General features: G+C 43.7%; 2 protein-coding genes across 2 annotated transcripts; both read right to left on the reverse strand.

The window, feature by feature from the left end:
* Positions 1 to 290: 290 nt before the first annotated feature.
* On the reverse strand, positions 291 to 8,472 carry trim16 (tripartite motif containing 16). Its single transcript, XM_041963227.1, has 6 exons — positions 7,699 to 8,472; positions 3,795 to 3,890; positions 3,178 to 3,411; positions 2,906 to 3,077; positions 2,485 to 2,580; positions 291 to 1,196 (listed from the first exon to the last, which is right to left on the reverse strand). Exons 1-6 carry the CDS (start codon positions 8,359 to 8,361, stop codon positions 586 to 588), a joined length of 1,872 nt encoding a protein of 623 aa, XP_041819161.1. The 5' UTR covers positions 8,362 to 8,472; the 3' UTR covers positions 291 to 585.
* A 2,471-nt stretch (positions 8,473 to 10,943) lies between these two features.
* fads6 (fatty acid desaturase 6) lies at positions 10,944 to 19,887 on the reverse strand. The gene is made up of 6 exons (XM_041963330.1): positions 19,626 to 19,887; positions 16,439 to 16,605; positions 15,150 to 15,330; positions 14,756 to 14,943; positions 12,799 to 12,978; positions 10,944 to 11,093 (listed from the first exon to the last, which is right to left on the reverse strand). Exons 1-6 carry the CDS (start codon positions 19,885 to 19,887, stop codon positions 10,944 to 10,946), a joined length of 1,128 nt encoding a protein of 375 aa, XP_041819264.1.
* Positions 19,888 to 21,694: the final 1,807 nt, after the last annotated feature.

The following is a 21,694-nucleotide window of genomic DNA, read 5'->3' on the forward strand; positions in this document are numbered from 1 at the left end:
TAGCCTACTTTTCAGTGATAAGATAATCAATTTAATTTGATAGTTTCAGCCATCAGTCTGCAACTTTCTGATGCGCTCAGTGTTGAGCAAAAGCCTAAAAACTACTTCCCAGTGAATCCACCCAATTAATGTTGTCCATGCTGCAGATTTCCCATTTGTCCTAAAGACAATTTCGAAAGAAATCCCTGATCACAGAGGTCCAAATGATCCCACAAGTGATTTCAGTGAGCCTGTTGATTCGATGTTGTGGGAAAGACTGAACTGTGAAGAAAAACAGGCCTTTGTTGGCAAATGAAGACACACATTTTTATTTGCACCTCAGAATTCACAGTGTGATGAGAAGTAACAACAGTCCCAAACGTACACAGGAGTATAAATATGACTTGAGCCCAAATATACACAAGAGAAACATTCACAATTTATCATATGAGTTTTACAAAACAACAGGGTGAAACTTCTCATATTTTTTCTCTAAAGTACAGATAATTTGTCTGTTGTTGGGACACAAACATTTCATAGAACAGTAGTCATTGCTGAATTGTCACTTAAACGATCCCTGACAAACTGACATCACTTGCATCTTTGCTATGCTGCTGTTTTTGAAACCACAGCTCCGGTTGCGGGTGATGTGGGAGGAGAGGGGCTTTTTAGCCTTAATGGCTCCCCTGGTGCCACCAAGGCAACGATATTCTCCTTCTTGGACAACCAGAAAGCCGGGTAAAGAGGCTCCAGGAACTCTGCCTGGTACTCGTGGATGAGCGTCATGCTGTCATCCACGCCGTAGAAAGCCAGGAGGCCTCTGGTGTAGTCCACATAAACCCCGATCCGAGTGAACTTCTCCACATTCAGAGGGGTTTCCACGTCGCTGTGCCAGGCGGAGAAGGTGCGGCCGTTCCAGTGAAGACACCAGGAGAAGTTGTTTCCTGTGATGCAGCTGTTGCTCTCATTGCCTTTGCGGTCGATGCTCTTGTAGGTCAGACCGATGTGCGTGCCCTCGCCGCTGATGTCTGCCTCAAAGTAGTGCCGCCCCAGATAGAAACTCTCCGTCGCCAGAACTTGGCGCCAGTTCTCAAACCGCTCAGGTATGTCAGGGTAAGGGTGCTGCCAGGGCGTGGTATTAGTCACCTTCCTGTTTTCTTCTGTCAGGCGCAGGAACTTGTGAGCTGTATCAGGGTCGAAACTCACGTGGGCGGCATCTGGGAGAGGATTGCGGATTTGTTAGTTTACTTGTGTTGTAACTGTTGCATAAGACAGCAGTCACTACTGCAAATACCACTGCAGTCACAAAGGTCAACATATTGTTGTTTAATGTTTTTAATATTGTGCTTTTTAAAGGACTACCTGGATCTGACAGCTGTGGTTACATTTCAGTTAAAAAAAACATGATCATCTCATCAAACACAGCCTTGTTAAAGATTAAAACTGTGCTTTTCAGGAGGTCACAAAAAATCAGTGTGTAGTTGTGGCTCCTTGTCATGTTCCAGATGTTCATGAGTTGTTAGCATTTCCACCAAAGAGACATTTCTCCTCGAAACTTCTCACATCGGTTCATTTAAAGGCCCAGTGTGAAGGATTTACTGGTATATAGTGTTGTGGTTTGACACTGCAACCGAACCAAATACCCCTTGCCTCTCTCCACCCTTTCCAGGTGTGTCAGGAATCATACAGTAGCCACTAAAGATATGAACAATTTGGTTTGTTGTGCCTGATCCAGGCTTCTGTAAAAACATGGCAGATTTCAGGTGATTATTCACTAATGTCACCAATTGCTCCCCTGAACCCCTACACACTGTATGATGTTCAAATAAGTAAAAACGATCCAATTTTTCAAAATAGATAGAAGGTAAAAGAATAGAGAAAAGCCCAAAGTATGAATGAATTTGTGTAGCATAACTTTTTTTTTCTTTCCTCTCCCATCAATCATCTCAGGACCCCTCAGATGTATCTTATGACCCTTTGGAGGGGCCTGACCCCTAGGTTTGGAACCACTAGGCGACACAGTAGTTCAAACTGGCTCCACCTCGAGTAGCTCCAACAGTTCGACACTGCTCACACATTAATGCATCAGTATTAACTTCTAATAGTGTCATTTATGATAATCCATCAGTCACAGGAGACATTTTTCTGCAGACTCTTTCAGCAAAGTGTTACTTCAAGTATTTTAGCTGAAAATACTTCCATACTTTTTCTTACTCCAGCCCTCCAGGCCACATCCGTGTTTCTTCCTGTACTCAGGAATTCGTACACTGATTAATCTGATCCAGAGCCTGTTTCATAGGACCTTGAAACAACAGTCGCATAAACGCATCGTCTTTGCTCTCAAACTGGATTAAGATGCATAAATGTCCTGCTGTGATATCCACGCTTTTCTGCTGATGTGGAACACTGGGAAGTGAAACTCTTCACTTTAGGCAAATCATGACTATAAGCATGACTGCAGCATCGCAGCACAATGACCCATATTCACACCCACAAAACACTTACACTTGAGGAAGTCGGCATGCGTCACTGGATCCGGTATAGACATGTTCTGTTTTGCCGCAACAATTTCATGAACCGTTGTCTTTATTCCCATCTTGTCTGCAATGAAAGAGAATATGTTTCAGGCTCTGTAACGCATCACAATCTCAATTTATTTGCATGAACTTTGCCTTTAGTTGGCACAAAACAAGTGTGTGCTGTCTTTCAGCATTTGACACACAAAGCAGGTGACTCATGAAGCACACAGGTGGTTTTCAGGCACATGAAGCCACCGCTGCGTACCTGAGCTCTGAGGCTATGACACACAGGCTGAAAATTCTTTACATGCGTGAACACGCCCAGACAGACGACTATCTGTACATCTGCACCTTGGTGCTACAGCGAGATTTTCCCCGGCAGCATCATTCGTGCTATTTTTTCTTACCATTTTTGCACGTCTCTTTAACTTTCTCTATGTATGAGGACACAAGCATGGCACACAGCTCCTGCGTGGAGTCAACGATCACACGGCTGAAGGAATTCAGGCGGTCCATCAGGCCGATGTAGACCCCGGGCAGAGAAATATCAGTGGCTTCTTTCTTCCACTCTGAATACTCCTACAGAACAAACACAGAGTCATGCAGGAATTACAACATGAGGGCTTCTGCAGCCTTTAACTTCGTCCTTGAGAAACCACCTTGACCCTGGTGCTGTTACCTGTAAGTAATCCACATCATTTTTGTTTTTTGACAGCTTCTCCATCTGGGCCTGTGTCTTCTTCAGCTCAGTGCACCTCTGCTCCAGGTGAACCCGGATGCCCTCAGCCTGCCTCAGCGCCTGCTTCTCCTCGCCCTCCAGGATCTCCATCACCTCCCGCTTCGCCCTCTCCATCACTGCCTGCAGCTCCTCGAACTGGCTCTCGATCACGTCTCGCACCTCCGTCACAGAATGCTGTGGAAAAGGGTTTTCAGTTTCTGATCGTATTGTTTGAACCGAGCATCCTTTACATTCTGAGACAGGAAGTGATGGATCGCAAAGGCTCTAACAGGCGACAGGTTGGGAATGCACCCGGTCACATGGTGGTCTTACATAACTGGAAGCTCGGTGAGGGAATGCTTCATTGCCTCACCACCACACTCAACCAAATAAAAACATGGGTTTCCTCCCATAGCCCAGATAAACCTGTTGGGTTTGGGTGGCTCCCTCACCTCAGGGCTTAAAGTGTGGTAGTTTCTCAAACCAAAAATAGTCGCCTCCAACTGATAGTTCATTGTGACATCCATGTGACATGCACACAGTGAGGTCATTTCAGGTTAGTCATGTGGTGTATTTACCTCAATCGAGACCGTGTTGAGCTGAAGTTTGTTGATTGCGTTCTCTGCCGCTGTCACGGTCTTCACCATCTCAGTCTGCTTCTCCCTGAGTTCCCTCTGTGAACATAAGAGAACAGAGTTCAGCAAGTCTCCTCACGGAAACCACAACCATGCTGTCATGCTGAAAATATGCCAGATCCTAACAGATGGAGAGCAAATTATTTGTTAAACACTGAGGCTGTTTCTTCAGGAAAGCTGCGTTGCTTCCTAGTTTCCTCGACTCTGTCGGGGGTCACACAGGATGTGTGTGACTCTGATGTTTGTGGATTTCAAAGCATCGGCTTGTCTGCAGACTCAAGCGTGAATTCCTCGGGCAGGTCCGGGCGACTCCGGAGCTGAAGCTGCTGTTCAAGTAAAATTCTTTTCCATTAAATTTGAGGCCCTGAGGGAAACACTGTCTCTGCTTGAGACAGTGTGACGGGGCATCAAGTCTATGCTGAAAAACAACCAATATTTGTGAAGTTATTATAGAAATACCCTACAGCTAAAATGTACTGAGGAATTTCATTTGGTGAAGGGTAAAAGATGACAACACGCCACTGAATAAGGTGATTGTCGATTACTACTAAAAGGACATATGACCGACCGTCGGTTGGTACCAGTGACAAGCTGTCATTGGACCTTCATTGTCATGTGGTTAAACAGTCGCAGTTTGCTTTCGTTTACGCACAAAAGCTGCTTGGTTAGCGTTAGGAGAAGAACTTTGGTTAAAATTAGGAGGTTGCTGTTTGGCACATGACGGAACTTAAGTACGTTACGTAAGTTAAAATGGGCCAACGCTCACATTTTCAGTTTCACACTGGACACCAACGTCGGCCTCCTGGGTGAAAAGTCCTGTGTTTGCTTGTGGAACAAAGAAATGCAAACTTCTTTGCTCTTTCTACTTCATCACCTGACTTGATCCTTTGCTCCTGTCATTGTTACTTTGGCCACTAGAGGTCGCCACTTAAAAATAAAAGTAAATATGGGTCGAAATAATTTACATGCAAATCAGACCTGTACGACTGTTTTTCTGGTGAGGGCGGGATCTCTCTTATTACAGAGATATTATTCTATGCCAGCTATGTTTTTATTGTGCCATGACATTTAAATGTGTAGCCCACACGGACCTGTAAGACAACAAAATGCAGTTGCAGTGGTGACTGGACTAAATTTATATGCAGATGATCTGTAGCTGTTTTCAACCAAAAATCAATAACTACTTCACTAAAGTCTTCACTTTACAGTCTGCAATACTGTATGTCTCAGGTTAGAAAATGTATATAATGTATATTTGTGAGGTCATATTCACCTGCACTCAAGCTCAGGTACATGTGGGTTAGATCTCATAATAAAACGTAAAAGTATTCCTGAGCCTCCAAACTCTTCCTGTTGAAACTCGACTTCCTTTAAATATTTACTTAAATTAATCTTTAAAATCTTGCATGTCTTTATTCTTAACTCTTTATGTGTCATTTCACTTCTACCTTGTACATGTATGTGTCGTGTAAATCATCTTTGTTAGATTAATGTTTGGAAATGTTTGCTTGTGTTTTGTGAAGCACATTGTAATATTGAAAAGTGCACAAATAAGGGCTATTATTGCTACAATAGAAAAAATAACACATGAATGATAACTTCAATTAATTCAGCGGAAAACCACTATTAAATACTCAACAGTACCTGACCTGGCTGTACAAACCCAGATTAGCAGGTTAGGTGGTGAGCATAATCTTCATCTTTATATAATCACATCTATATTTGCTCTGCTCTGACAGTTTAACTCGTCCATTGGTTCAAGCTGGATGATTTATCGTGACAAAGCAGAAGCAGAGCTTGTGCTGACAAGCCAGAAATTCTACAGTGTTAAACAGGTATACCAAATCCACTGTTTGGCACTGTGACAAATATCTGCACAGGATACAAGATACAGCTACTCAGCGCTTGTGTCGAGAGTGAATTTGTGACATCCAGCTGCAACAGAAATAATAAAAGTTAAATATCCAACAATGTCAGAAAAACCCAGGTCTTCTGTTCTGAAGGTGTTCCTGAATCCTCAAAGACTCTTCTAACCATCAGCATTAAAAATATTCTGTCTGCTGCACGATAAAAAGGATTTTTAGCCTGAAATAACACATCCTCGTTAAATTTATACAACATGAACCACAAGTAAAAACTTATTATATTCTATCATATTCTATTATTTTATATTTAAATACAAAATACTGTATGTACTTCAGAACAGAGCTGAGTGCTGTTAAAGGAAACGTTGTCAGGTTTTTATCTTTCAGAGGAACACATGTTTACCTCCTTTAATGCTAATACGTGAGAGGCTCTAAAGATTAAAAAGAGATTCTCTAAAGGGAGGAATTATCTTGTGCCAATGCAGAACCTGAGCTCTGAACAGGAATTTCAGGTCATTTCACTCCATTGTTTTCCATGTTTTTCTTACTGTTGGTGTCTGTCCTGTGGGAATACACCACAGTTTCCTCTTCGGCAGAAAATATTCTCATTTAAACGTCAGTATTATCATTTCCCGTCTTGTTTACTATTCAAACACATTTAGAGATTTAAAGTTCTGCAGGTCAGTGAATGCAGCTGCGGTCACGAGTAGCCTTTGTGGTGTTTCCACCTACATTTTCAAACAGCTCTGTTGACACTGTGAGCCTCCCAACAGTGTTTGCTCTAATGAAGCACTTTGAGGTTTTGTAACAACACACTCCGCAAATAACAGGTGGAGGCTAAAAGCTACAGATCTCTGCAGGAATCTGGACCAGGATGCTTGAACCTGAGGGTCAAGAACTGTCAAAAAGTGAGACAAATGACACTTCAGCTGAAGCCTGAGCTCTCGCTGCGTCAGAGGATCTAAACTGAACCGAGCGTTGGGTTTCCAGGCTGCCAAACAATCTCACGAATCGCACAGAGCAGAGCGTGATATGATGAGCTTTACAGTGGATATTAAGTCCTAATGACTGTCCTGATTGGATTTAAAGCGATTTAAAGAGCTGCATTGTGGGACATGTGAGAACAACTGCGATGGATTTGGAGGATACAGTTCATCCCCTCGTTACTGATGCTGAAGGTTACATCCATCAGTGCTGCTCAGTTAGACTTGACTAGATATAAATACACACATCCTCTTCAATGGAAATTCATTTAACTCTGGTCTTGAAAGACTTGTTTCTCTGTCAGAATATTTCAGTCCTCAGTGTCTCGTCACGGTCGTGGACTTTGTCACAGGTCGAAAAATAAAAGAGAAATGAAAACACACAGCTGTCAGATAACACAGGAGGCTGTGACGTGAAGAAGTTCTAGGCTTATTTTCAAATACTGCTGCAACAAACTAAGGATTATTATAATTATCAAATAATCAATAATTAGGTTTAAAAATGCCATGAAATGTGTTTTTAAATTACCAGTTTTGTCCAACCGACCAAAAGCAAAAAAAAACAACTCAAAGATATTAAACTCATATTGATATAAAACAGAAAATCAGCGAGTCCTCACAATCCAGAACCAGTGACTGTTACTTAATAAATCATTCAGACGTGTGGTTCCCAACTTCAGGACCCAGAAATAACTTTATTTTTCTGACTTCATGTCTTTTTCTTGTGAAATACTGGAGACTTTGAGGCCTCTAGGTCTCCTTCAAAGAGCACGCTGAGTTTAGCTGTAACCTGTGACGAGGAGCTCCAGATAGATTCTGCCTCATTTAGACCAAACAGGTTAGAAACCAGTGAGTCCAACAACAAAACTGCATCAAGTCAGTTTGAGTTGAACATTAGACTAAAGGTTTAGCTTTCAAATTTTAGATATATGAATTTGCAGATTTGAGGAGCTCCCCTGAAAGGAAACTGACACAGTAGATGAGAAACGTATGACTTGCCTCTATTTGTCTGCGAGCCTCCACCACAGGGATGGTGTTGTGGCCCTTGTGGTCCTCCGTCACACAGTCCTGACAGACGCAGCAGGCGTCAGCGCTGCAGAAGAGCTCCAGGGGCCACTTGTGGCTCTCGCAGGTCCGCCTCTCGATGTCCCTGAGCGGCTCCACCAGCCGGTGGTTCTGAAACTTCGGGTTCTCCAGGTGAGGCCGGAGGTGAGCCTCGCAGTAAGACACCAGGCAGGTGAGGCAGGACTTGAGGGCCCTGCAGGGGCTCTCGATACACGAGTCACACACCACATCATCAGGGCCCAAAGGTTCCTCCTTCACCTCCTCTTGTTTGACCTCCTCTTTTTCTCCATTTTTCACCTCTTTGTCTGTCTGTTCTGCCTCTTTCTTCTCCTCCTCAGGCTTCTTGGGGTCCTCAGACTCCTTCAGATCCTCCTGGATTTTGACCTCCTCTGCCGTCTTGGAGTCCTGACTTTGCTCCTCCTTGTTCTCGATGACAGGAGCATCAGCTTCTGTCCCGTTGTGTTTGGGAGCATCAGCAGGCTCGGGCTTGTCGGGGCTCTGCAGACCCTCGGGACTTTTGTCCTGCTCACCTGAGGAGACGCCGGACTGCTGCTGTTTGGAGACGGGAGCTGCCTCTTCAGCCGCTGTGTCTGCCATGTCTTCAGCCTGTCCTCTCTGTCTGCTGGCTTCTCCTCCTCTCTCTGAAAATAACTGGCTCAGCCACTTTTTGTGAGCCGGTAGTTCCTGGATCACACTGACGAGCCTGGAAAGCCACACCTAGAGGATGTCAGTCCAGGCCCAGAGTTTCAGTCTAAATGAAATCCGCCCCCTCTGCGCTCACTTGTAAGCAGGCGGGTTGGCAAACAGTGATACACCCCCGTGCACAATCACTGCCCTCCCCTTCTCTGAGGGAAAGAGAAACCACAGGGTGGAGTCCACACTGGAGGAACACAGAGGTGTAGAGTTGCAGCCTCCCTCATGCTTTGTGTTTGAACGTGAGCTAAAACTTGCAGTCTGATTATTTACAGATGGCTTTTCTCAGCGCACTGATGGACTCATCGGCTGCTCTGTCTCTCTATCTGTTCCAGCACGATTGAACTATCTTGATAAAACTGAGGAAATCTCTGCTGCAGGCCTTTGTCGTGTGCACATTGTTCCAAAGTGCAAATGGAAAATCCAGCGAAAACGTAAATACACTGAGTGAATCAGATTCAGATCAGGTCAGATGCTGCCACCATGTGACCAGAGCCCAGCATGAGTTATCTGCCGAACAACAAGACGCACTGTGTGCCTGAAGTTAAGAGGAACATTCAGAGCGGCTCTCGTGTGGTCATGTGATTAATCAAATGTGTGTTCGGCCAATCAGAGACATGGATTTGTCCTGTTGCTGTTTTCTCATTTTCTCTGTGATTTTACGAGCAGGTGTGGCTGCAGACTCAGTAACTACACGCCCACTGTGACACACCTGGTTCAGGCACCAGAACTGCGTGGTTAGCTTCTCATCATCTATATATTTTATTCTGCAGAGACCAATAGGACTTGGTTGAATAGTGCTGAATCGACAACCTCAACAGGCCTGAAGCACATAAAAAGAACTCATGAGCCCTCTGAAATTAAAGCTGCACTGATCTATATCTTTATATCAACAACAGATTGAATGTGGAAGGTGACAGGAGCCATTCATAATGATGAACCCTCAGAGAATAATCACCTGACTCTGCACTTCCTCTGAATGTTGCACTTCTATTCGTCACATGTCCTCAAACACAATACAAATAAATGTGTCTGCTCAATGTGTAAATATCTCATTTCATCGCTTTTGTCTGTCAACTATCTGCCAAATGAATCAATGTGAATGTAAACAAGTTTGTTCTGCTGCCCCCAAGTGGCAAAAATATATATCATCAGTGCTTTAACTGTTGTATGTCATAAGCACAGATGTTTGGATACTGAAATATAAGACAATTAGTCCAAAAAAAGGCGACAATGCAACTTCAGTTCTTGAAAATTCATGTTAAAATTTATTATCAGACAAAATAAAACACACTGAGAAACATCTTTGTCCTTATTGTTTGTGTCGTAGCTACAGTGCAGGATGTGCCTTCGACGACACCGAAAATCAAACATTTCGCACCAACATCTGTCGCTATGGAAACAGAGTCTGTCTCACGAAGCAGCATCAGTGGTGTCAACCAGCAGCAGAGGACAATTTGTTGAGTGTTTCTCAGTTCAGTTTCTCAATAAAACATCTTTTCCACTGTCTGCAGGACGCTTCTCTGCATCCACAACACACACTGCTACAGGAAGAGTCTGACATTTTGGGAAATACATTTATTGCTTTTTTTAAAGAAGATCAACCCCACTCTGTGTCTGTCTGTCTGTCTGTCCATTAAATACAGTACAGAGCTGGAGCCAGGAGGTGAATAGCCTAGCTTAGCATACAGAACCAGAAGCAGGGAGAAACAAATCTGGAAAAACATCTGAAACACTCCTTTAAAAGGTTAAATATCATGTTCTTAGTCACAGTGATCATGAAAGATTTGATTGATTTTATACTAGCTCTGTAAAATTGTATTCTGATAAATGACAATAAATTATACATATGAGAAAGTGTATTAAAGCCTATGAGATACAGCAAATTAACAGTCATTTAATTTGGTTACTGCATCAGTTTATATTTCTATTGCTGTTTTTATATCCTACTGTTGTGCTTAGTTCATGTAGCTTTTACCTTAATGAACTGTTATTTTTTAATACTGCAGTCACTGAATTGATCAGTTATATCACATTAAATACGAGGCGGCTTGTAACCGCCTGTGTGAGATCAGTTATCCAAGACCAGCAGGAACTGACAGAGGGCCACACTAAGTTGAATTCAGTGCTTCATGAGACAGACCCCAGGTCAGTTCAGAACCTGTGGTTAATCTCCTACAGTGCATTTTAATACAGCAACCACTAAAGCTAAGTTAGCTTTTAGTTGAGCACTTTTCTTTGTGCTATTTATGAAACTACCTCTAGACATGTCAGATACTGATTCAGTTAATGATTATAAATATCAGTCATGAAGATTTCTTGTTAATTCAGCTCCTACCATCATGTGTCAGTGTGCTATTGATTAGAAACCTGTCGGTTCAGATAGAGATTATTCAAACCTGGACTGTGGAGGTTGTGACATGTCAGCAGAAACACGCCGAGGCTTTTCAGCTGCAGCAGTCATGAGTCTGAATAGCTTTTCTTCATCACTGCACTCCCACCAGCTCTGTGATGGGCGGGGCGAACACCATCAGCTCCTGGTATTTGTGGAAGAAAAGGTGAAGGCGGGAGAGGTAGCTGTCCTCCTGGTATGGAAGCTGCTTTTCAGCCAGGTACTTGGACACGACAGGCTTCACCTGCAGAGAGACGGGGCCTCTTTCACAGGTGTGAACAACACAAAATAACAACTCAGTCTAACAAACCAAGAAACCTCTGAACAGCATCGACAGTGAATAGACATCATGGCTACAAAGCCATCTCACACACACACACGGTCGTCAAACTCTGACGTTTAATCACGGCCCTCAGCGTCTCACACAGATGCTAAACCTTTAGCTAAACCTTCAGCATCTGTGTGAGACGCGGAGGGCCGTGATGAAACGTCAGTGTTTGACGACTGGGGAATGAGGACAGCCTGCACACACACCTAACTACGTTCTTACTATGAGCCAAAAACACTTAATCCTACGTTTCCCATGATGCAACTCTGTGTGCGTTTATATTCTCCCACACAAATCAATCGCATGGAGCTGAAATGTCAGAGAGGTTCACACTGTTTGCTTTAAATGTGCCGTCAGAAAACATTTCAGAAAGCTTGTAATATATAAAGATAATTGTCTTAATATAAGTAATCAACGTTTCATGATATCTGTAGTTAGGATTCAGCCTTATCTTTGCATACTTCATCATCAAAACAAAGAGAAACTTGCATTTCTTGCCAGTAGTTTTGTTCCGACATGTTTGGCAATAAAACCTCAGTTTACACAATGCATTAACTTCTGTTAACTCTGTGTTTATGAAGTAATCTCACGAAGCCAAAGCCTCTAATAAACCCGCTGATCCAGCAGGGATAATGTGACAGTGAGACGGTTTGCCCTTGGCTGTGGATGAGGGTGCACAACCAGCAGGGGGCGATGACGAGGGTAACGGAGGACAAACTGCATAAAAGGCACCAAAACTCCCTTTAGGGGGGCGTAAAAGCTCCAAAATAAAACTACTAAATGGACCTTGAGGTGCGTTTGTTTTGTCAATTCTAAATATAGTATGTTTAGATTTATCTGGTCCAAACTTTTATTATGCATATGAAGGAGCGTTTGATTTGTGCGTCATGACACACTGACATGATTTGGCCTCGCTGTCCTTCACGCTCGGCACGCCGCAAGCAGACTCTGGCGTCTGCAGGTAACGATAAGATGTCGACCTTGCTGATGTTCCCGACTCCCTGATAATGAAGAGACTTGATGATTCTGTGTGATGGAGGACATCAAGCTGAGAGAACGATGTTTACATGCTGGACCAGCGTCTTCTCTGAATGACCCGATGTACTCAAGTATGAATGAGTTTTATTCTGCTCATCAAAGTGAAGTTTTATCACATCAAAAGCTTTGCGACGAGCAGGTGGTCCAGGTCGGACACTCAGGTAAGACCCGTGAAGCCCGAGTTCACTGACCTGAGTCTCAACAGCGTTCACTCTGAGCAGGAAGCACCCGTTCATCAGCGTTTACTTCATGCTGTGATGTGTTTGTCGCCGTTTCCGGTTCCAGTAGATTTGTGCCTGATAGAGGTCTTTGCTAGCGTGTTTAAAAACTGCAGAAACTTGAGCTACAAACATCAGTGCATGCAGGCGTCCATGTTTTCCTGAGCACCGGGAAGCATAAGTGGAGAACTATTGACTTCCGACTCGTTATGGATTTCAGTATCAGCCAGTAAAAATGGATAAAATAAATATTATGAAAATATTATGGCTTTAGTTATTTTCTAAACCAGAAGAAAACTGAACGAAAACCCTTTGGCACATAAGATAAAACCCCACGTGACAGTCTGACCCGTGATTACTTTTACCTTTAAACACATGTTATCAGACAGGAAGGGGAAGAGATGGTGCTCCACGTGGCAGTTAATGAGCGAGTGTCCAAACATCCAGTCCAGCAGGAAGTTACGCGGCAGGTTCAGGACTCCGTGGGTCATCTGGTAGATCCTCTTAGGTCGCTGGGTCGGAGAGAACATGTGGAGGCCGATGTGCTGCAGATTACACACAGTAAATGTACTTAGTTACATTCCACCACTGAGTATATCATCTATCTATATCAATATCTACATCATCTATCTGTGGTAATACAGTTGCTGAGAAACATTATATTAAAGTGCTTTGTTGTAATTTGGACCAGCAGTGACACCCTGCTCCTCCCTCTGAAGACCACAGACCAGGACAGAAAACTCTGGAGGTCTTCAGTTAAACTTTGTTTAACGAGCTGTGAGTTCTCGCAGTGTTGGTTTAGTTTCTGTGAAGCTGCTCTGTGTTGTGAACCACACAAACAGCAGCTGCGATACTGAATACTTCCAGCTTAACACCCTGACCAACGAGCTGACCCACAGTGAACCTGGACCACAGGGTCAGGAACCAGTTCACCAAACTGCTTTTCACTCACTTGAATTTCAACATTTGTTTGGCATCGATGGGCCAAAGCAACAAAAAACTGCCAACACTGCTTGCACAAATGCAAAATGAGGAGTATAAAGTATAAAAAGTATATAAAGTACGCTTTAACAGTGTCAATGTGTACATCAAGTGTTTTCTCATACATAAAGGAAATGGGAAGAGTTTTAGTACTCAATATTTTCAAATGAGACACCGGAGTCACCCAAACCAAAGGTCATCCTCAGCTGGAAGAACGTGGGATGTTGAGTTCAGGGGAAAAAGACAGGACATTAGCCAAAAACGGCACCAGGGGACAAGCCAGAACTGGTTTTCAGACTGACCCCCCAGAGAGAACAAACATTTTCCCTGTTAGACCCTCGACTCCACATCAAGAACCTGTGTTTTCTAATCCAGCTACACACACTTTGATCAGAACAATGCACAATGACCTGCAGGACTCAGACTCTCCGGGAAAATCACGCATGAGCTGCTCCTTTTTATCCCGTTAGAGTCCTGAAAGGTCTGATCCAGCACAAAGCTGCATTCAGCACGAGTTTCTCAGGTCGCCTAACGAGAGGTGCTCTCATAATCAGATGGCGTGAGATGACACAAGAGTCTTTACCGAGTCTGTGAGCGGCGAACATGTATGCATGGCTGCAGTATGTACATACACACACACACACACACACACACACACACACATCCAATCCAGAAAACAATAAATCAACTAAGTGTAAAAATAAAAAGTCATCATTGACTTTTGGTTACACACAGAACACAAACAGCAGCTTTTAGGTTTAGGTTTCGGGTTCTCCTGGGTGGAACTCCTGAGTTTCACCCAGTCATCCATCAGGACCTGCTCCCTACACAGACCTGGTTCTTCTTCATACTTCTCCCGTATCCACCGAAACAGGCTTCTACTACTAGACCATCAATTTCCACGTACAAAGGTGTGAGACTAAATATACAAATTAAAGGAAAACTACGTGCACGCACACGCTAACATGCATGCTGAAGCGTGTACTGCTGCTTCCTGCAAAACCACGTCCTGCAAAACCACATTGATCCAGCTTAAATACCAGGTTTTTAGGGAGTTCTTATTACAAGACATGAACTTACTTCGATTTACGCCCAATTAAAGAGACTCCCATGTACTTTGTGTTTAGTGCTAATTAGCAAATGTTAGCATACTGACACACAAAACTAAAACATTTAACATTTTAAACATTAAACCTGTGAAACATCAGCATGTTAGCATGCATGTAGCGCAAAGCACCACTATGACTTAGCACGGCTCACGGAGCTGCTAGCGTGGCTGTAGACTCAGGAACATGTAGTGAACACGTACAGTGCAGCAGGCCTGCTGCAGGTATTTCTCACCTGGAAAATGTTGACATGGATATACGGCACCGAGAACATTGCTCTGCAAACAAGCATGCAGAGCAAAGCGCTCAGAGGTGACAGGAAGCCGGAGACGTGGATCAGCAGCCAGTACTGAGAATACAGGCCCAGTGCTACCATCAGCATGGTCCTAACGACATGGGCCAACGAGTGTCCTTTGAGATGAGCTGCAAAAGCACAGAATCAGAAACCATCACATGTGTGAGAATAAACTCACGGCTAAGTGAGAGAGGCGAGGTAACACGGGGCCTTGAACAGGATCAGAAGGTTAGAAATCTATCTCGGCTTTATGCTGATAGTCACATTTAATGTTGAAATATTTGAGTGAACCCATAAACCCTCCGCTCAGCTTCGGCCCTGTGGCGCCTCTCACCGAGTGCAACGAGTGGAGTGATGATGGGCACGGCCAGGGGAGCTACGAACAGGTAGACGGTGCGAGGCAGGAAGGGGACCTTCCACACGCTGGAGTCGCCCAGTCCGATGACGTTGGTGTGAGCGTGATGCATCTTGATGTGGCCGTGAATGCCGGCTTGTGCTGAGAACGAGCCGCAGATCTGAGCGGAAGGACACATGAGAACATCCAATCAACAAAACCACGATGCAAACACATTAAAGCCATTAAGCAAAGTCGTAGTAGTTAGTTTACCTATTTTTAATATTTTATTATAATATTTATTATTATATGTTCTTTTCTCGCTTGCTTTGATAAGCAGCTAAAAATTAGCTGAGGGCAAAGAACAGCAAAGATCCCGATGACATTTTGTTTACTTAAAGAGTAACTGAACGCTCATTAAACATCCGGATCCACATTCACAGGTTCAGAAGTTCATGAGACTGTTCTAGCAGCAAGGTTATTAAACACAGCTTCACGGCTTTAGACTCATCCATGAAGGGCGAACGTTCACTGTGGTAAATATTACTGGAGGGTCGGCTGGCTGAGCATGAGGCCTCACTCTGCTTCACATTCACAGCTGCGCTGCAACAGCTGGACAGCTGTTTACAACTGATTACAGAGCAGCTTCACTCAAACAGCTGGGACACAGGTTAGCTTAGCATAAAGACTGGAAACAAGGGGAAACAGTTAGCAGCTCTGCCCAAAGCACCTCCAGAGCTCACCAGTTAACACGTTATGTCTCTTTAATTTACACAACAAATATAGAAAATAGAGACTCATATTTCTCAACCCAGACTGTGGGATGGGGGCAGTGACTTCCTGGAGTCTTATCACCCCTGTGCAGTTATCAGGCGACCAGCAGGGCCAGGAAGTAGTCCAGCACACAAGCCCCCATAACACCACAATGACTTCAGTGTTTGTACAGATTAAGCACGGGATTTAACGTGTTAATTATTGAGCTTTAAAGGTGCTGGTATGAGAATTTTTGTTACACACAGAGCCAGGAAAGCTGTCTCCCCCCTGTTCCCAGCCTTTATGCTAAGCTAGGCTAACTGGCTGCTTGCTCAAGCTTTATATTTACCCCAAAGATGTGAGAGTGGTATGTGTCAACTCATCTAACTCAAGGAAGAAAATAAATATTCTACCCGAAATAACAAACTATGCCTTAGTTTGCCTTGCTCAAGGGCACGTCAGCAGTTTTTACTTTTAAACTCACTGCTGCCTCAGGTGTTTAACGACAGACGTCAGTTTGCTTCTGAACACCCCACCTCGATGAAGAAGACGGCCCAGAACTTGGCCCAGGCCTGCGACTCGCTCAGTGCCCCGTGGCTCGCCAGGTGCGTCCCCTTGACGGTGATGACAGCGTGAGCCACGCCCATCAGCAGCACGCCCGCCGCAAAGCAGAGGACCTGAGAGGAGCCCAGCAGCAGGAAGGCTGCAAGACAGAGCACAGCTGGACTGAAATCTGAACTCAGACCAGATACTGATCTTTCGACCTCTGTAACAGAACACACGAGACCACAGTTATCACTGACAGAGAGCCACCACGCAGCTTTTAGGTTGAGACATTACAGCTCACATTTCTTTTATTTCTAAATGTGTGCTGGCTGCCTCTGCTGACCTCTCACAGCTCAGCAACGCTAAAAGTCTACGCTAGCGCCCCATGAGGCTGCAGTGATCATTACACACCAGGAAACTAAGGTGCTGGATGTATGGAAAATGGAAAGAGAACTTATTTATTCTTATATCATTAATACTAGTGGGGCAAAATAATAAATAAAAAATAAATGATAGAAGTTTCCATTATCCTTAGCACAGGAGACATGTGAGGACGTCTGAGACTCTCCTCGTGACTTTAATTACCTGTAATTAATCTGAGTAAAAGTCATGTTTCAGTGTGTCAGCCGTCATGTTTGTTCAAATCCATCCAAGACCATGATACATCACGCTAGGAGGCATTAGCATTTGGTGTGTAATGCTAACATGTGCTAAATTAAGCTAACTTTCAAAATAAAGCTAATGCTATAATCAATATTTTGACAATGAGAACGAAAAAAATGACTGTGTAATGTGAAAGCTGATGCTCGTAGTGATTTTTAACCCACAGTTTAAACACTTTGAACAGTCAGGCAGACACAATTAGCGACTATCTGATGAACACAGCGGAGCATTCAGCAGCTAAAGAGCCAGAAAGTTTTCCCAAGAGTTGGTGGAGACCAAAAACAGAGCTAAAAGGAGAGTGACTATTGGCTGAACATTAATGTGGCTAGAAGTGAATGCTAATGTTGCTCCGTGCATAAATAAGCAACTGTTTGCTAACAAGTTCACTACTTTATATCAGTGACTGTGTACCGTTCACACAATCAATGAATGCAGGTTTAAGTACAATGTTATGTGTGTTAGGTCATTCACAAGTTAATGTCTTGCTAACATTTAACGTGAATGAACATGAATGAGTTGTGACTTTTGCTGCATGAAGAGTCCGACCACAGAGTCACTGGGATCACTGAGATCATTGTCTGGGATCATAAATGGAAGTTTGAACAGTAATCCATAGCTGTCGAGGTATTTGATTCTGGGCCAAAGTGAGGAATCAACAGACCGACTGGCTGGAAACACGCAGCGTAGCATCTGTTCACTGTGAGCGTCCATCCAGTCGCTCCACTGCTGCAGCGCTGACACTTTCAGCCATGACAGGCAGGAAGATCAGGTGAAAGAAGAAGAAGAATGAAACTTTATCCTTAGCTGGAGGTGACTGTGCAGCTTTGTGTCGCGTTCCTTTCATGATTACCTCACTGCAACGTTCCTGTGGAGGTTTACGTAAAATACACATTTCAATTCTGATTTTCTTGTTTGCTTTGTCTGGTATTCAGCGCTGATCACTCAGTGCAATGTTCGCAGCCATTAGAGCATTTACAATGACTTCCTGTGCTCACTCAGTTTGATAAACTGACCTCACTGTGATCACGTTGAATAATTAATGAAATGCAGCATTGTGGCGGTAACAGACTGGGCTTCTTAACTGTAATAACCCTGTAACACAAGCAGCCAGTGAGGCTTCGCCGGCTGGCTCGAACGGCCGGGTTTAGGTGACACGTTTCCTTCCTAACCCAATAAAACTGTGCTAATATACTGCACCTCCGATTTCAAAGCAGCCTATTTCGAGGTGATAAGTCACAAGCTCTGTGATACACAATGACAGATGCCTCCTCGGCCGCGCCGTGTGACTGAATTCAAGTTCAAGCGAGTATGTCTTCCCCCGTGCACTACAGCACAAACTCATGGATTCAGGAAAACTCACAAAAAAACAGTTATAAGAGAGCGAATGCAGCAGTAATCTATTATTAATCTAGATTACGAGTGGAGTTTGAACCAGGTGGCCTGTGGTGCTGCTGAAAGCTGTCACTTCCAATGATCCAGTGTCATGAGTGACGATAGACACTCGTCCTAATTGAGGTCAGTGGCCGACCACCAGTGACCCAGATAGAGGGGGGGACCATGGGATACTGTGAATGTGTAAACCAGTTATGGCAACAGCCCTGAACTGACAGAGCTGTGTTTGGATTTCAGAAACAGGCAAACATGCTCGATGGAACGAGGTCACCTTCCACATGAAATAAATTAATTAATGAGACAATAAGGCTAACGTTGATTTATTTTATTATGTATTAAACATAAAATGATTAATCAGTTTAATAAAGTTGACAACTGATTAATAGTTAAAGCAAAAATGGCAAAACTGCAAATTCAGTATATGAATATTTGGAGTTTTGGCCTGTTTGATTCGTCAAAACAAGAAATTTGAAGGCATTACCTTCTGCGATGGAATTTTTCATCATTTGTAGGCATTTTATAGATTCCACAATAAATCGAATCAGTAGATTAAATTAGAATAAGAATGTTTGTTATTTGCATCTTTATTTGTGACAGATAAAAAATTTCAATTTAAGTCGTCACTCAAGATTCTTATTGGCTAATTTTCACCTTTTTTTCTGACAGTTTATAATCTTAATAATCATTTTATTTGAAAAAAGTAATAATTGACAGATTAAATAGAGAAAACAATCATTAGTTAAAGTCTTACATACAATTATCTTCTAATAGAAATTTTACATTTTCCTACTGCAGCATCGTAGCTACAACTCAAAGGTGATAAAACAAAAAAATGCTGCTCAAAGTCGGACATCCCAGACGTGCCATCACTACAGAAAGTCTTGAATTCTAATTATTAATTAAACTAAAATCTAAATGTGTCAGATTTTGCCAAACGTTTTTTTTTATCTGTGGTTCCTGATGCTGATGTTCAGTGATGCCTTAAAATAACTCTAAAGTGAACCACGTTCTGTAAAAGACGTTTCTGGCTTCAGAGATAACTTATCATCCCCTCTGTGCTGACAGCGTGTAGAGACTTTATAAAACCAGGCCTCGATCCAGCAGCTGCGTGAAGTTTCTTACCAGGTGGCAGACAGAGGAAAGCTGCTGCCAGGATGCTGCAGTCGATCCCTCTCCTCTCCCACCAGCTGCTCTCTTTCACCGTCTTCTGCACCAGCCTCGTCAGCTCCATCATCAGGGACTCCTTCTCCACGTCTTCACCACCTGTCACTCCATTCTTCTTCTGCTCTCCCTTCATCTCTTCACTGCATTCTGAGTCTCCTCTCCTCTTGACTAACATCTCCCCCATCCTCCCACCTCCTCCCCTGTCATCCCCGCACTGCATGTCAGCTCCTGTGCTGACGAGCGGCTCAGAGCAAAGTCACCCCTCGCTTTGTGTCCTGCTGCAAGCGGCCGCCGCTGAACGCTGCCTCCACGCTGAGCATGAAGTCCACAGGTCAAAGTTAGCGTTGCGAAAGTCCTTATTGGTGAGAAGCATTGTCAGAGAGGCCCAGCCCCCTTCCTGCTGCTTCAAGAGCCTCCTGAACCCTCCTCTCCTACCTCCTCCTCATCTCTTGCACTGTTTCCTCCCCCCCCCCCCCCCCCCCCCCCGTCAGCTGACTCCTGATGCAATCCAGCAGCAGTGGAATTTATTGTCTCACGGGCCGTAGATGTAAGGCTGACCTGTGACGTGACGGATCCAAAACTCCTCACAAAGGCCGCCACACAAAACTGCAGCTGCTCGGCCCAGAGTCGACTTCTCTCTCCTCTCTGGTGTCTCATACATTCTGCATGTGGCTCACCCCCTCGTGTTTCTTTGTGTCAGCTCGCCTCCCCTCCCCTCCCGTCTCTGTAACCTTGGCAAATGTCCTGGGAAAGGAGAGGGAGGAGGAGGGCTGAGGGATTAGCATTGGCTGTTCAGTTGTTTCTTCACTGGGGGAAAGGTTCACAATGAAGGAGAGGATGCTGCTGTGCAGGAATGTGCTCTGATAGCTGTGCTGTGTTTATGCGTTAGCGCAGGTGAGAGTATATATAACACATATCTGATGTCCGTGCTGCTTTTCTTCTGGAGACATGCCGGTGTTCTGGGCTTGAGGCCACAACTGCAGTGTCCACTTTAAAAGATAGAGCGTGTGCATTTTGTACTCCACAGGACAGCAGGTATACTGCAGAGCAGGGGACGTAAGATCTGCTCACATCCTCCCACAGCCTTGAGCTTGTTGTTTTTATTTATTCAAGCACTATCGTCCATCAGCGTCAGTCTTTTAGTGCAGAGAATGACACACGAAGGCTGCAGAGATGAAGCACATTTACACTGGCTGGGTTCCAAAACATATTCACTCACAAAACCATAAGATTTTTCACTTTATTTTTATAAAAGGTCATTATGGTTGCAGGTACGTCTTCAGATACAAAAACATCCATGCACAGTCACACTCTCAAGTTCACTGATGGACAGATCTTAAGTGAAACCAAATACACCCCATACACCCCGCAGCAACCTGAGATAACAGTGTTATCTATCACACTCCCATAACCCCACAGTACCACCACAACAGTGTTTGCAGAGCAACAGTCAGTCTGGGGCTATTTTCACCCATAAATAACCCCACAAATGGTAAGTCAAAGTTGTTTATGTGCCATGGAGCAAAATAACATGTTTAAAGTAAGAAAACTGTACAGTGAAGTCATAATAAACAATATACTCAAAGAATACATGAATTATTCATTGATACATGAATTAATACAGTATGCAAAGACAGCAGGTGTTACAGTGGCAGAGCATACAAACACAGTAAATGTGTGTGCAAGTGTTTGTATATGTGGCAAAGTTTTCTCATAAGATGTTCACTACTTCTTTTCAGTCCATGTTGCCTTCACTGACTGTACTCTGGAGCAATAACTGTACATGGAGCCGGCAGCATAACATCCTCACTGTGTTATAATCCTGTAAATAAAAGGAAAAAAAACTGTATGATTGATAACATGTAGAATGAGATATTAACATAAGCTTCATACTAATAAAATAGCTGAAAGAATCAGAATCAGAAAACTTCACTGATCCTCAAGGTGCATTTGGGTCAGCTGCAGTTGCTCCCATTGAAGAAAAAGTAAATAAAATAGAAATAGGAAATAAGGAACATCTTAGAGAC

Source organism: Chelmon rostratus, chromosome 21, assembly GCF_017976325.1.
Source record: "Chelmon rostratus isolate fCheRos1 chromosome 21, fCheRos1.pri, whole genome shotgun sequence".
NCBI lineage: Eukaryota > Metazoa > Chordata > Actinopteri > Chaetodontiformes > Chaetodontidae > Chelmon > Chelmon rostratus.